This window comes from Notothenia rossii (assembly GCF_949606895.1).
Source record: "Notothenia rossii genome assembly, chromosome: 6".
NCBI lineage: Eukaryota > Metazoa > Chordata > Actinopteri > Perciformes > Nototheniidae > Notothenia > Notothenia rossii.
Window position 1 is genome coordinate 55,432,613 of NC_136909.1, and position 17,427 is coordinate 55,450,039.

The window sequence follows — 17,427 nt, forward strand, 5'->3', positions numbered from 1 at the left end:
CCGCTTCTAACCAGTTCTCCCCACTCAGCCACACACGCTGAGAAGCCAGACTAGTCAAGATCATTTTATCTGTAAAGCCCAAAATCAAACATTTGACTCTTTAAGTTTTACAATGTGTACAGCAAAACACTACATCTATCGTTATACTTCCCTAAAACAATAGACAAATGTAACGTTGTGCCCATATGCCTCTGGGATTAACACTCAGAACAGAACATCCTACGTCTAGTTGGAATCAAATCATACTTATAACATAATGAAAGGCATAATCCTTATAAACTAACAATTCTTTTTCCAAATAACAAGACAAGCAAATGTAATGTGAGAGAAGGTTTATGCTTGAATTAAGTTATACATCCATACTTTAGGTCTTAAATTAATGTTGTTTAATATTCAGGGTTTTACGGTAGATCTCAACTTTGTGTGAATAATAGATCTGGAATCAAGTAAATCACCGGACTACTCCATCTCTAAAAAGGAAGACTCAACAGGAATATTATGTGTATTGCTCATAACATAACAATACAACTAACTTAGTCCAAGTCACATTGACTGACAGCAGGTTGAATTATCCATCAAGTTTTGATTTCAGTTGGAACCTGAACACATTTCCCAAAAATGTCATACTTAAACTAATTTGAATTTATTCAGTTTGTGTAAACTCAAGTAATATAAAAATGACAAATTCAATACCCATGTTGTAAATGTAACAGTTGTTTTGGAATGAGAGAGAAAATGTTTGTTATGTGTAATGAGATAAACTCACAATATTTCACTGCCCCCTGCTGGAAGAGTGTTCAACTTTCATTACATGAGAGCAAACTGCAGAACAATTACTGTTCGACGCAATACAAATAATCTTTAGGCAATCCAAATGTCATTCCAAGGTGTGTGGCGGGGATAGAATCATTAGGCAGGCGAGAGCCCGAGCCAACAATTAGGGCTGACATTTCACTGTGAAGCGGTCATTAGTCACTTCCAAACAGGCCTGATGTGATAACTGTAATATCTCTAAATTGCAGCAATTAGAAAAGGTTTGCCGGAGGAGCCTGAAAATGTTCCATGTGCTTTAAATGTCAACAATGGGACAATCTAATTAGTGCAAGGAAGATGAAAATAAGCTTGAATTAATGTGTCAATAAGACAAGGTATCCAATATCTGTAGAGGCAGGGTTTGTGTTTGACTTTTGATGATATTTCAGTGGCTAGTTTAGGTGCCACACCTACTGTACACACACACTGCTACACAAAACAAACAGTGCTATCCTTCTATGAAAACCTAAGAATGATATATGTTGATTTGGTTATCAAATATTGTGTTCTTTTTGTGATTGATATATTGAATATGATAATTGAATTTTTTTTAATCACGGTGAAAGCTTCAAAGCATGCTTCTGTCCACACATGGAGTGTGTATAGTTTATTTGTTGGACCTAGCCAAAGCATTTGATACTGTAGATCACCACATTATGTCTAATGTTATGTTGGTGTCTCGTTTCGGTCATAATGCCATTTGTTGGTTTCAGAGTTATCTAACCGACCGTACTCAATGCGTCAGGTTGGGTAGCACTGTCTCTGACCCTGTCACCTTGGAGAAGGGCGTTCCACAGGGCTCTATTTTGGGGCCTTTGCTCTTTTTATTATATGTAAACAATATTTGTAATCAGATGCAATTTTCTACCTATCATATATATGCTGATGACACTATTGTATATTCATGTGCTCCTTCTCTGGACATGGCCGTTTCCAATTTAAAATCTGATTTTATCACGCTGCAGCATGCACTTCTTGATTCCAAACTGCTTTTGAACAGTAAGAAAACCAAAGCAATGCTTTTTGGTCCCAAGTCAGCGTCCTCTTGCCTCTCCATTGACACCCTTGATGGCGTCTCTGTGGAGTTTGTTGATATCTACAAATATCTTGGCTTTTGGTTGGACAGTAATCTGAACTTCAAACACCATATCGAAGTTCTAACAAAGAAATTGAAATTCAGTCTTGGCTTCCTTTACAGACTTAAATGTTGTTTTTCAACTTCATCCCGTAAAAGGTTGGTCTCTGGCTTATTCCTGTCCCAGCTGGACTACGGTGACACCATTTATAGATTTGCCTGTCCCACTGTCTTGGCCAAACTTGACCCACTCTACCATGCTGCACTGCGTTATATATCAAATGCACCCTATAGGACTCATCATTGCACACTGTATAGCCTAACTGGATGGTCCTCACTCACTATGCGTAGGATGCAGCATTGGTTTTTATTAATGTATAAAGCCATTTTAGGAAATCTTCCACTCTACATATGTGCCAGATTTGCTCCAGTTTGTGACTTTTACAACCTCAGATCCAGTGCCTTGATACGGTTCCAGGTTCCTGCTGTGCGGACTGAGGCTGGAAAAAGGAGTCTCTTTTATTATGGTCCTTGGTCTTGGAATGACCTTCAATCACGCCTCAAACTGACGGCACTTGTTTCTATAGCCTGTTTTAAATTGAAGTTGTCAGAAGTCCTTACCACCAGCTGCTCTTGCAGTAATAAGTAGTGCCTTTCTTACTGTCCTAATGTGCACAATGTAGTAACTGCTTTTTTTCGTCTTTTGTTTTCTTAGTTATGTTCTCTGTATTTTATATGTTTGTGTTATGTGTTATGTGTAACGTTGCTGCCTTCTTGGCCAGGTCAGCATTGTAAATGAGATTTTATCTCAATGCTTTTTATCTGGTTAAATAAAGGTTAAATAAAAAAAAAAAAAAAAAATTGTTGGTAAATCAATGCTACAACTTTTCAAAATCCAAGTCAAGTTCTTGGGCCCTGCTACCCAGGAACCTAAGAAGGGAAGACACACATGGAGGAAAGAGAGTAAAGTGCGGTGTTGAAGGGAACCCACCTGTTTGATGGAGCTGCGGGTTTTCTCCTTCCACTGGTGGCTGCTCAGCTCCAGGGTGCAGTGGACGTAGGTTTCTCTATCATAGGAACCCAGGATGAACAGTCTGCAGGGACAGGACACAGATCACAGGACACACAAAGACTTTTTAAAAACTGTGAATTAATTCAAACGTAGTTGTACTCATGTTTCTTAAATATCAATTACAACTGTGGCTGCGAGGGAGTGCTTCAATCGAAATAGGCTTAAGTTGTTCCCGATGGCGTGGCTGCCGTGATGTGTTATATGAATAGTGAGTAAGTGGCACATTGCTCTGCATGAACGAGGTGTGAATGATGACTTGAAGAATGAAAAGCACTTTGAGTATAAGTACAGCAGAATATTTAACTATCAGTTCTCTCAATACTCTGTTCACTGGTTTGAAGTGGGAAAAACAATGGGAAAAAGGTGAAGTCACACATGGCCACCATCCTATCTTAAAGGGGCACTTCACTGATTTTATAACTAAATATAAATGTATTGGATTGTGGCCTGTGAGAACAGTTGTGGTTCATTGAAGCCTGTCAGATCTGAATTTGTCTTTTGTATGTCCCACGTTTTTATGAAATAGCAATATTATAAGACAAAGATTATCACGGCCAAACAACTCTTTATTCAAATATTTACCAAACCATGAGGTGCAATCCCAACCTTCCCCATCTGTTTCTGTCAGCACACCATTCTTGACTGTTTGCTATGGTGATGGAGCAGAGCATGCATTTGTTTGGCTCCTCCTGCCCCCTGGTGTGCTGAGGAGATCACTGCCTGAGACACTGAAGAAAAGGACTCCTGATCTAGTCTCAGATCTGTAAATCTCTCTCTAAAGAAACTGCTATATCTCAGGAATAGTTACCAGTATGGTCATTTTAGGAGACTGATCTACCTTAATAAGGTCACTATCTCTTTGGCTATATTTCACATGTCATGGTATATGTGAGGATACTTCCCTCTACTGGACACTCAGGGCATAAGGCACCTGGTTTAGTTGACAGCACAACATGTAATCACTTAAATAGAGATCATGTGATATGACCTAATCAAACAGTGGAATTGGGAGCCCATGTAAACACAAACTTGCTGATGTAGAAGAAGGTGATGTAAGAAGTCTGTATGATTATAATAGGCAGCATATCAATTATTCATGGCAGCGAAGAAGCATGGTTGTCATGGTTACCCTTCTGTTTACTCTCCGCGGTGGGGACCGAGGTAACCGGGCAGAGTTTTTCGCCAGTCAACGTGTATTAAAGGCTAAATCTTCCGGACAAAATTATAAAAGTGCCAGTCAAAGGTCTTCTTTTTTATTTATTGAGCTTTAAAACAAATGAATAACGACTCTATATAGTGTAATAATAAAATACACGGAGCCTCTCTTTTTCCTCCCTCTCTCTCTTCTGACAGCGTCAGTGTCTGTCTCATGCAGTAGCTGATCCAGTAATGAGTGACCAGGCCGACAGTAAAAATAAACATATTTATAAATAGTTTAGGTAGTTTGAGAGGTAATTAAAATAGCTAAGGGGGGTGATCTGACTTGAAGTGTGTGTTTTGCTCCGTTCACCGCTGCATCACAGCGGGAGGAGCTGCAGGTGAGCAGAGCTGCGTGTCTCCGTCCTGTCAGATTAGACTTCACTCGCGTTTATGTCCATATCGAGAGAAAGATAAATAATCTGAATTCAGTGTGCAGTTTACTTTGACGCGGGGGTGAGCAGCAGAGGTGGGGAGAGGCGGGGCTATTGCCTCATCATTTTCACAAAATGATCGTATAGGTCCTACACACGGAGCCGTTGGACCCCCCAGAGCGTTGCGTATGCCGTGCTATCCACCTTGGGACCCGTTATCGTTACCGCAGTTGTTTACTGTAGTGTGGCAGAACGGTCTATAATGACACTAATCACTAACGCAAACGACCGTTATCGTCCTTGTGGGGCCGGGGCCTTAGCCAACTAAAGTTTAAACATGCTAGTTTAGGACAAAGACAGAGTGGGATGTAACAGCAGCTGATTTAGAGTCTTAAAAACGGTGTGTAATGCCAGCTGCAGTAGAGATTCAGATTATATTCGGGTTATATTATTTATTACATTATGTTCTTTATTTAGTGTATCCCTTATTCAGAATGTATTATTTAGGGCTGCAACTAACAATTATTTCCATTGTCCAATAATCTGTAGTTTATTTTCCGGATTAAGTAATTAATGGTTTAGTCTTTAAAAATCCGAAATGTTCCCAAAAAAACTAATGATGATTTTCTCCATTGTCAGGTTTTGACTACAATTCAAAGATGTTCAGTTTGCATTCATAGAATATAACACAGAGTATCTAAATGTACAAAAGGAGCTGAAAGGTCATGACAGCAGTTATGAACAATGAGAGAAACAAACGTGTAAAGTTCCCTACACACCAATCTGACACCAAAGAACACGTCCCGACGGACCCAACTTTTGTGTCGCCTCACGTCTCCTGCGTCTTGGCCATGTTTCGCACTGGAACACACCGCAAAGACTTCAGCCGACGACCAAGTAGTACGTACGAACTGTGCACGCGTGAGTGGAAATAACTGTCCTTACCAGCAGGCGGCGGTAGTGTGTATTCGTCATTCAACAGAGGCAACAACCGGAAGACAGACTGCGTGATTCACCGAGAGAAGAAAAACAGACTGCGTGATATAAACAAACAACTAATAGCGTGTCTCAGATTTGCCTTCTTAATAGTTTGTTTGGGGTCCTCACTTCCGTTTCGCTTCTCATGCACTGATTCGCTAAGCCGAACGTCCAATCGAGTGATTTCTTCAGCCGACAGCCTTTTACCGACAGCCATGTTGAATCGGCAGCGGAAGGTGTCGGCACGGCCGAAAAGACACGACGGTGCAGTACACACCAATCTGAGTAGGGCGACAGGACGCTCATCGACGGCCAGACATCTATCGACATCTATCGAAGCCGAAAATCGGCCCGGTGTGTAGGGGCCTTAAGGGTGCCACGTTATCAGGGCATGGGATTATGCCATATGGTGTCACTTTGTCCATTTTCTAATGGTGAACATGTCAGTGGTTCAAACTGAAAAAAGTATTAAGCCAAAGAATTAATCTTTGAACGACAAAAAAATTAATTGCTTTAGTTCTTTTAGGCAGGTGGTGAAAAAAAGGGCGAATCGCCAATACTGCATTTCATTTCAGGGTAAAAAATAAAGCTAATTTCTATAGGTTTTCGATTTAAAATGTAACTCATGACTTAGTTAGCTGGCAGTTTATTACTTCCCCTTAGAAAGACTTGTGTAGGCTGATACAAAAGCAACTCATGCAGGTTATGAACTGGTGATATAAAAAACAACTGAGGAAGTGAGTGAGGAGCTGGCTAAATTACATGTTTTCTACTCCCTACTCCTTCTCAGTCATGGTTTGTGTCAGTTGAGTGAATGTTTTTTTCCTACAAAATAATGAAAATGGAAATGAACTTCATGGGCATTTTGGTGACTTTTCTTTAAAAACCTGAGTTTGTGAGGCTGTGTGTGTGTGCATTAAAACTGCATACCATTTTATTTTTGATGGCACAAAAGCACACTTTATCCAAACCAGGAAGAACAGCCCCAGAACAAAAACACATTAACATATGTGGACAAATAGGGGCAGTTGAGAAGAGAAGTGTCTCACCTGCTACATTCAATGAGCGTGACTCTGAGTCGGCCTTCCACCAGCATGTTCTCCTTGACGGATAGGTCCAGATCACAGGCTGAACCCAGAGAGGGCAGAACCTGGAACGGGAAGAAGGGCTTGTATCTGGAGAGAGAGAGAGAAAAACACAAACATACATTTTATTTCAAGATGTTACCTGACTGTGAATCACAAATAAATCTCCTCAAACAATAACTAATGCAACTGCACACATACAGATGAGCCACATAACAAGAGACATAACAGGTGCTTTTAGTCCATCATAGCTGCCAGAAAAGGCATGGGTTTTCTTTAATTCACAGTTTGATGTACATTTCCCTTCTGTGGGACTAATAAAGGTATTCCGATTCTGATTATATTTGTATTCCCTGAATACAATAAGTCAGTGGTTCCCAAACTTTTTCAGTCGGGACCCCCTTGGGTATTGGAAATATTTTCGGGACCCCCCAACCCGGTTCCCTTCTATATTGGTAGGATTAATTGTATATTGTTGTAAAAACATTACATTTTCTTTGCTAATAATAAGAAGATACAAAGATCCAACTATCATTTTATATTTTATTATGGATTACACATGAACAAAAGTGAAAAATAGATTTAAGGAAAATATATGAATGAACACTGAACTACTATTTCTACTGCAGGTTGCAAACTATCACATCACTATACAATTCCTATTCCACACATAGCCTATCAATGGCAAGATCGTTCCCCTCCTCATCCAAGAAGATTCTGATCTCATCTTTAAGCGCCAGGATCCTGGACAGCACTTTTCCGCGAGAGAGCCATCGGGACTCGCTGTGAAAAAGAACAGCTGTGTACTCGGAGCCCATCCCCTCGCACAATGCGGAGAAAAGGCGAGCTTTCAGTGGTCTTGTTTTGATGTAATTGAAGGTGGTTATAACATTGGACAAAACAACATTAAGCTCCGGACTCAGCTGCTCTGACGACCGTGTTAAAAACGTCTCCATTTTTTAGATTTATTTTCGAGCAGTGTTTGTTTACAATTTCTTCCCGCGCCCCACCTTCAGTACCGCCCCACAGTTTGAAAACCACTGCAATAAGTCAATTGTCAACTTTCAGTAAACAAATAAATCACAACTCATTTTTTTTTAAAAACTGTCCAACAGCTTTATAAGGTGTCCGATGTACAAGCTTGAACCTGTTTGATTGATTGTATGTAAACCAGAAAACATTTGTCATTATGAAACGTGCTGGCAGTAGTGGGCCAACAGCATCACAGCATTAAATCTAAATTGCATTAGTAATAACAAACATGAAGAGCTTTACATTTCAGCCCAGGTGGGAGGGGGCACTGTCTATTACAAAGCGTATCTTTCCTTGGCAGATAAGATGAGACATGGAATCGTTTATCTCAGAGAACTGTGTCAAACAATAAAACACTTAAATTGTTGTTATAAGTAATGTAAAAAGGATGTGTAGGCTGATGAGTTGCCCGCTCTGCTTCTTCTAGAGTTGATTGCTGTTGTCAAACCAGCTTACAGAAGCATTACCTCCACCCAGTGGGCTGGAGACGTTACTCTCATTATGTTCCACTCCCGCTGCTGAGTGTTGAATTCCGTAAAGCTGTCGCCTGAATATCAAACCAGTTGGAACATCTTCACAGCGGCCCATCCCGAGGTGTGACTATTTGTTGTGAAGGTAACCAGCTAAACACACTGAGGCTACTTGTGTTGGGCGAGGTGCTTGGTAGAGAACTGACTCCCTAAGGGCATCAGGCTGTTTTGATAAAAACAGTCATTGTAATGTATAAACATGATGTCTGAGAACACACATAGAAACACAAACCCCCATCCTTTCTATTTCAGGCTCTCTGTGCTACTGCTGTTGGCCAGAGGCTGCCTGTTTTGTGAATAGTGGACTTTGTTCAGACAAATCATCACATTACTTAAGAAGTAGTAATGTCCGGTGGCCACATACACACAGAGAGGATTTTATGAACAGTGCATTGTCCACAGATGGAGGGAAACGTTTAACTTATCAGAGGCCCAGTGTCCGGCCATTGTCTACAATCTAACACTTCTATGACTGGAAGAATATGTAGGCCTGTCGCGATAATCAATACATTGACTTATCGTACGATAAATAAAAATGGACTCGATAACTTTTCTGAGGTCGATAAATTGCCGTTTACATGCATGTTTGTTTACATAAGGATGTGACCAGCATTTTAGCCTGGCGGCTGTGGCTGCCAGTCCGGCGCGCTGTATGAAGCAGCAGTGTCAAAGACTGCAGTTTCAGGACCGCAGTCCTGGGACCGCAGTCCTGGGACCGCAGTCCTGGGACCGCACTCCTAGGACCGCACTCCTAGGACCGCAGTCCTGGGACCGCAGTCCTAGGACCGCAGTCCTGGGACCGCACTCCTGGGACCGCACTCCTGGGACCGCACTCCTGGGACCGCACTCCTGGGACCGCACTCCTGGGACCGCACTCCTAGGACCGCACTCCTAGGACCGCACTCCTAGGACCGCACTCCTAGGACCGCACTCCTAGGACCGCACTCCTAGGACCGCACTCCTAGGACCGCACTCCTAGGACCGCACTCCTAGGACCCTAGTTGTTTTGCAACATCGCCACCTAGCGAATTGGATGCCCGCAAAAGTACAACCAGCGAGTATTGAGTCTCATACACAGCGAGTCTCTTTAGACCAGGGGTCGGCAACAGGCGGACCGCGGTCCAGATCCGGACCCAGACGCCGACCTATAATCAATACATTAATAGGGGATTTCAATTTTGACGGGGCGATTCTATTTTTAACCGCCGCCGACACGGGGCGAAAGAGACGAGTGAGCGATACAGGGAGAGAAACACAGAAGAAGAGACGAGAGCGCGGCAGAGAGAAGAGGAGAGGAAAGTGAGTGAAGAGAAAAGTTAGCGATACAGGGAGAGAAGCGGAGAGGAGAGGGAACAGGCGTGTTAGCGGCAGACAGGGAGAGACAAATAATTACACATGGCGCTCTCCAAGAAGAGGAAAGTGGACAGTGAGAACAGAGCTTTTAACCCTGAGTGGACTCATTCATGTTCATCCTGCCCACTGGGAGCACAGAACCAGTGTGTCTCATTTGTTCAGAGACCGTGGCACTCATTAAAAGTGCCAAAACGCCACTATGAGACAAAACACAAAGTGTTTGACCAAACATTCCCTCTCAAGTCAGAACTGAGGTCACAACAAATAAGCAGTCTCAGAGCCCGATATGATCAGTCCACCAGGATCAACATTAAAACTAAATATCGTTCCAGGGCAGGCTAACCGAGGCTAATCAATGAGCACCTGCATGTGTGTATGAGAATGGCCCCGACACCATTTCAGCCCAGATTTAAACTCCTGGCAGGACAAGCTCAAGCTCAATTCTCGCACTGAATTAAAAAGAAGCGAGTGAGGGACTGCAATATAAGAGGGAAAGAAAGAGAAACTTTAAAACTGTTCAATTGTTATGATGTGTAAAGACTGATATTGTTCTATAATCGTCTACAACTGTTAAGTCATGATGTGAAACGGTTAACAAAGAAAAAAGGAAAACTCAAGCTGCTGCTACACTTTATTTTATTTATCTAAAATTAAGCACTTTTAATATGCACATATTTTCAAAAGCTATTTTATTTATTTTCTCTATTTTATTTTTTAAATGCAACCCGAGAGGAACATTACACATATCCACAGTATTTTACTGTATATCTGTATAGTTCAATGTTCATTGACAATAAATGTTGTTGTTGTTTTTAAAATGTACTTTCTTTATTTGATTGGCAGTCAGCTGTTGATTACATGCAGACGTTGATAAAGCTACAGGCTACTTCAATATATACAGTGGGGCAAAAAAGTATTTAGTCAGCCACCAATTGTGCAAGTTCTCCAACTTAAAAAGATGAGAGGCCTGTAATTTTCATCCAAGGTATACCTCAACTATGAGAGACAAAATGAGAAGAAAAAAAAAAATCCAGAAAATCACATTGTCTGATTTTTAAAGAATTTATTTGCAAATTATGGTGGAAAATAAGTATTTGGTCCATAACAAATAAACAAGATTTCTGGCTCTCACAGACCTGTAACTTCTTCTTTAAGAGCCTCCTCTGTCCTCCACTTGTTAACTGTATTAATGGCACCTGTTTGAACTCGTTATCAGTATAAATGACACCTGTCCACAACCTCAAACAGTCACACTCCAAACTCCACTATGGCCAAGACCAAAGAGCTGTCAAAGGACACCAGAAACAAAATTGTAAACCTGCACCAGGCTGCGAAGACTGAATCTGTAATAGGTAAGCAGCTTGGTGTGAAGAAATCAACTGTGGGAACAATTATTTAAAAAATGGAAGACATACAAGACCACTGATAATCTCCTTCCATCTGGGGCTCCACGCAAGATCTCACCCCGTGGGGTCAAAATGATCACAAGAACGGTGGGCAAAAATGTCAGAACCACACGGGGGGAACTAGTCAATGACCTGCAGAGAACCGGGACCAAAGTAACAAAGGCTACCATCAGTAACACACTACGCCGCCAGGGACTCAAATCCTGCAGTGCCAGACGTGTCCCCCTGCTTAAGCCTTGGAGGAGAAAGAATGCTGAGTTGCATCCAAAGAACACCATACCTACTGGGAAACATGGGGTTGGAAACATCATGCTTTGGGGCTGTTTTTCTGCAAACGGACCAGGACGACTGATCCGTGTAAAGGAAAGAATGAATGGAGCCATGTATCGTGAGATTTTGAGTGACAACCTCCTTCCATCAGCAAGGGCATTGAAGATGAAACGTGGCTGGGTCTTTCAGCATGACAATGATCCCAAAAACACCGCCCGGGCAACGAAGGAGTGGCTTCGTAAGAAGCATTTCAAGGTCCTGGAGTGGCTTAGCCAGTCTCCAGATCTCAACCCCATAGAAAATCTTTGGAGGGAGTTGAAAGTCCGTGTTGCCCAGCGACAGCCCCAAAACATCACTGCTCTAGAGGAGATCTGCATGGAGGAATGGGCCAAAATACCAGCAACAGTGTGTGAAAACCTTGTGAAGACTTACAGAAAACGTTTGACCTCTGTCATTGCCAGCAAAGGGTATATAACAAAGTATTGAGATGAACTTTTGTTATTGACCAAATACTTATTTTCCACCATAATTTGCAAATAAATTCTTTAAAAATCAGAATGTGATTTTCTGGATTTTTTTTTCTCATTTTGTCTCTCATAGTTGAGGTATACCTAGGATGAAAATTACAGGCCTCTCTCATCTTTTTAAGTGGGAGAACTTGCACAATTGGTGGCTGACTAAATACTTTTTTGCCCCACTGTATCTTTCACACTAATTCATAAAGAAAGTTAGACATTTTGATGTTCCGGACCTTTGCATGGGGAGATTTTCTCTAACTTGACCTCGTTGAATTTCAGTTGAATACCCCTGCTTTAGTCATTGTAATGCTTGTTATTAACGATCTAAAAATGCATGAAAATATGTTTTTCTTAGAGAAATTAAATTATAATTATTAACAACAATTTGTTGTTATGTTTTTGTTTTTTTTAAATAACAAATATATTTTTGTATGTCAGATGTAAAAAGATAGTCTTGTATATTTGTCTTATCAAATTTGACATACAACGTAAATTAATATTAATATATAGACCGCCTCGCTGCATATTATCCCTTATAACATGTTGTACACAGTGGAAATAAACATTCTGGTTACCTTAACATCAGGGATCTTATAAATTAAACTCCTTCTGAATCAAACTGTCACGGTAGCCTTACCTTACTGATCCATAGGCGGATTTTGCGGGGGGGGCATTGCGCCCCCCCCCCCATAGTGGCTGAAATATGTTACAGCATTACTACGTCGAAAGCTGTTCCAATACAAATATTTCGTATATCAATATTTTAATAAGGTAGGACACTGGTTAATAATATTGTAGCGTGTTCAAGTAACCAAGGGATGTAGTAGTTATCAAATAAGTATAAGATGTGCACAGTTATGATAAGTTTTACAGTTATGTAATGCACTGTTGTTGGGGGGAGAGACCGCCCTTTCCATATGAGTGTGTGTGTACGGCGGGCATGAGGCGTGCATGACGGGACGAGTTGTGTTCGTATGTGGAAAAGTCATACTCAGTGCGGTGAGCGCTGGCTTTATTGCTACTGTATCCGTAGCACCCCACGTAATAGTTGGGAATGTGTACTGAAGTCAGTAAAAAAGGTTTGCCCCCCGAAGCGTAAATGTCAAACTCCGCCTATGTACTGATCCCTCTTAAAATAGAAGAAAAACATGTTACTTTACCAGCAGAGAGAAAATTGATTATTACATTATTAATGTGACTAATAAAGAGCAGTTTGATTATTAAGTATTATTCTGTTGATGGATGTCATTACATTTGCTGAAAAGCACATAATGACTTGTTAAAGACTTGTTTTGTCAACATTTAGGACTTCGACTTGACTTGAACTTGCCCATCCTGACTTGAGACTTGACTCGGACTTGAGCGCAAAGACTTGAGACTTGACTCGGACTTGCAAAACAATGACTTGGTCCCACCTCTGACACATACTATCCAGAGATGCTGTATGAAAAACCAATGTGAGTTTGGAAAATTGCACAATATAAAATGTATTTTAGTAGACCTCAACAATGGAATTATGATCAGTAGAAATGGCCATGACATGGACCTTTAACACGGACATGGAATAACCTCTGGAGTCCAGCCTGTCTTTGAGTTCCTCTGACCCTTCCTCTGAAAGTGGAGAGGACACTGAGGATTCTTCACTGGGGTGACGCGGGGTCTGTTGTTCCCTCAGCCACCAGAAAACAGCTCCAGCTGCAGTACCCCGGGAAGCCCTCTTCGGAGTAAAAACCCTCCAAGATTCTTCGCCGTCCGCTTCCCCGGTAGCCTGTGCCAACGTCCTTATAAAGATGGTCGCATTGAAAGCACCCGGTTTCATTAAACAAATAAACAAAAAGGCTAACAGTTGGTTTTGCAGCGAGTCATCATAGGCTAACAGGTAACTGTTTCCCTGTAAGACTCACATTTAACAGGTGTTGCTTGTATTGCTGTCCAATTCAATACACCAGAATAGTTGTTGACTTTAAACAAACAACACGATTCACATTACTCACACTATTACTGTAATTAAATCAACTATTAAATGTAGGACACCTAGTTGGGCTTGCCAAAATCACGCTACAGTTTCATTAAACAAATAATCAAATGTGTTTTTAGTGCCTTTAATACGGCTAGAAGCTATCATAAGCTAACAGGTGATTGTTTGTATTGCCTTAAGACTATCATAGTTAACGTTAGCTAATCACACTTCATTTCAAGACACCGGAATTGTTATTAATTTTAAACAAATAAAACTTTTTAAAGCACTTCACATTACTCACACTCTGTGCGTTGTCGTTCATATGCATGTCTCTTATTTGCTAGTTGGCAGTGTCATGAAAAACGAGGGTCCTAGGAGTGCGATCCTAGGAGTGCGGTCCTAGGAGTGCGGTCCCAGGAGTGCGGTCCCAGGAGTGCGGTCCCAGGACTGCGGTCCTGAAACTGCAGTCTCCTCCGACGCTGCAGCTTCATGCTACTCCATGACACAGCCAGGTCAGGACACTCCACGTGCAGCAGCCAAATTAATAATATAGAGCAGAGGTGTCAAACTCAATTTCATCACGGGCCACATTCGCATTATGGTTGCACTCAAAAGGGCCGGTTGTAACTTTAAGACTATATAAAAATACATATATAAATATTTAATATATATAAAATAATGTATTATATTACATCATTGCCTCTGCATTGGATTATTATCAGATAGGGTAATAACTTCATAATTAACCAGTGCATGACATTAAGGATTTTGGGCCATCTAAGCTAATTTACAGATGGCCCTGAGCCCAATAGAGATTGCCCTGAAAAATGCGCGCGGACGAAATGGCACGAAGGGTTTGGGGGGCCTCCCCCTAAAACATTTAGATTTTTGCAGGTCTTAGATGCTGTATGGTGAATTCTCTCGACTGAATTATAAGATGAACCAACACAATATGACATTGTACAATTTCAATTGTATTCCTAATTTCACTTATTTGTTTGTTCTTGTCTTACCAGATGTAAAAAAGTAGAAAACATTACATTCAGTTATAACTGCCAAAACACACATTATTTACACTATTATGGCCCCTGTTAAAAATGTTTGTAATGTTATCTACTGTAAATTGGTCGAACGAATGGCTCCTAATCCGGAAGCTGACCGAGCAGACCCGAGCAGCAGTCGAGAGGAGCCGAGCGCATCCGCGAAGCACACAAAATGGCGACGTCAGAGTTCCCGTTAGCCGGCAAATCTAAATCTCTATGGTCAAAATAATTTCCCTTTAGCGCAATACCGCTTCAGTTGCGCCACTTATGTGACAGACAAGAATAGTCAATTCTAATGTCTAACAGTTAATGTGGAGAAAGACATGTCATGTATGGGTTGATTGTGCGTTGATCTGTTGGTAATGCCTTGGGGTTCCGGTGGGCATGTAAACAAATGCATAATGCAGCGCTATACTTTGTGGCCTCACCCAGTTGCATAGCGACACTTATTGTTTCGGTGTATTTTAATAAGCAGGTAGTCATATCATTAGCTAGAACTAGCTGGATCTGATCGATATGGACATAAACGCGAGTGAAGTCTAATCTGACTGGAGAGAGAGATCAGATGCTGCTGACGAGTCCAAACTACCTAAACTAGTTATAGATATGTTTAGTTTTACTGTCGGGTCACTCATTACTGGATCCGCGAGCTACATGATACTGGCATAATAGATTGCCCGATCGGCCAACCAGCAGGTGAGGCTTCATTGCCCGAGCTAAATACTAGATGGCCATGTATGGGCAACATGCTTCTGTAAATAGCCATGTAACCGTATAACAAACATATTATATTCTTTGCAAGCTCTTGTGGGGCCACATCAAATGAAGAGGCGGACAGTTTGCTATCAAAGATGCATTTGCCCGACAATACAAACATGTTGGATACACTTGTTATATTCCATGGAATGCTCTTAACATCCCGATAGTAATGAATATATTAAATGCTTTGACAATAAATACATTTTAAAAAATCTAATCTGTGGAAGCCGTAGCACTGTAAAAAGAAAAAATTAATTATCGTGACAGGCCTAAGAATATGTACCAAAGTTAAATGCACATCACCAGTGAACTAAGCAGAGTTCATATAGAAGGGACAGTAGGTTAAATACAATGTGTTGAAACTAAGGTCTTATTTCAAAATGTCAAACCATTAGCACACAGGTAAACTATTAGCACACAGTCAAACTGTTAGCACACAGTTAAACTGTTAGCACACAGTCAAACCGTTAGCACGCAGGTAAACTGTTAGCACACAGTCAACCCATTAGCACACAGGTAAACTTTTAGCACACAGTCAAACCAATAGAACACAGGTAAACCGTTAGCATAATTTATTTATGATTCGATTTCATATTCTATAGCCCTGACATAACCAAATCTAAATGGCATCACTATTGTTGAAGCAAAAACAAAAAATGTAATTGCTATTTTTTTTTCTCCAGTATAGTAATTTATATCAATTTTAATAACATAATGCTATAACATTCTCATTATTAGCCTATAATTAACCTGCACAATATTTATACTTAATTAAATAATAATATTTAAATAATAACATCTTATAACAGGATTAAGAATCAGCCTAAGAATTCAATGCCAAAATTGGTTATCGGCCTGCTTAAAAATTGTTAATCGACCAACCTCTAGTTGAGAGATCATGTAGAAGCTTGTTAGTGGACGTGGAGTTTGCAATGTTGTGTCAAACTATTTATTTCCAAGGACGAAAAAGGAATTTGATGACTAAACTTTAAACCAACATGCCCCAAAAGGACTTCAGATGAAATTATAATACGCAACAGAGGCCCCTCCATGACAATTCCATCAATAAATGAAGACACTGTGATATGATGGAAAGCTCCAGTAAAGAAATTAGCCAGCCTAGGTGGAGAATGATGCTCATAATTCACATGCTGCTGTTGCTCCTCCTCTCCCCCCACGACTTCTCTCTCTCCAAGCAGAGAGCTGGAATAATGACTGGGGCAAAGTGAGAGCATCACAGGATTGGCATTGAAACAGTATTCCCCCATAGCGGAGTAGTGACTGTACGTGGGTGCTGTACCTCCAGCAGGCCGCGGTCCCAGCCCCCCCCCCCCCCCCCCCCTTTACAGAACTACCATCTGTGCCATTCAGCAAATCCCAAGGTCCAGCTTTCGTTCTCTCATCCTGCTCCTCATTACATCATCTCATCACGCTTGCTCACTCCGCAGGATCGTGGGATAATCAGACTCACGCACGTTTGGACTTCCTCTGTGTGCTGCAGTACTCTCCGAAACAACTCACAGGCCGTAAATAAGTCTTAAGACTTACATTTAACAATTGGACAGGCAACACAGATCCTTTGATGAGGCATTTAACAGTTTATCGCAACACGACATCCTTGCTGAATGGCATTTATTTAGCTCTTCCTGAATCCTGTAGGCTCCAATAGGCGCGTTCACACCGGAGTACTTTTCCCTTTTAGTTCCGGCAGTTCCTGGGATTTTGCGTTAACACCAAAAAGAGAACTTAGTTCATTATAACTTTTCCCCCCTTTTCAGTCCCTGCTAGAGAGCAATTACTGTCCTTGGGGGAAAAAAAAGTTCAAATTTCTGGGCGAATTGCAAACCACGCCCCGTAAAACTCTGAAAAGTTTTGTGAAGCCGCCATTGTATTTGCTGGCATTAGCATTATTAGCATTAGCATTATCCCAGCGCACCAACTGAGAGAGACTAACTTATGGCA

At 41.2% G+C, this 17,427-nt stretch overlaps 1 protein-coding gene across 1 annotated transcript in view; it reads right to left on the minus strand.

The window, feature by feature from the left end:
* The window catches only part of pdzd8 (PDZ domain containing 8), a 68,094-nt gene that overhangs the window by 30,210 nt on the left and 20,457 nt on the right, over nucleotides 1-17,427 (minus strand). The window contains exons 2-3 of the mRNA XM_079690610.1: nucleotides 6,559-6,684; nucleotides 2,880-2,982 (exon numbers count right to left, since the gene is read on the minus strand). Of these exons, the coding sequence (XP_079546736.1) occupies nucleotides 2,880-2,982; nucleotides 6,559-6,684 (229 nt within the window). The remainder of the gene's footprint in view (nucleotides 1-2,879; nucleotides 2,983-6,558; nucleotides 6,685-17,427) is intronic.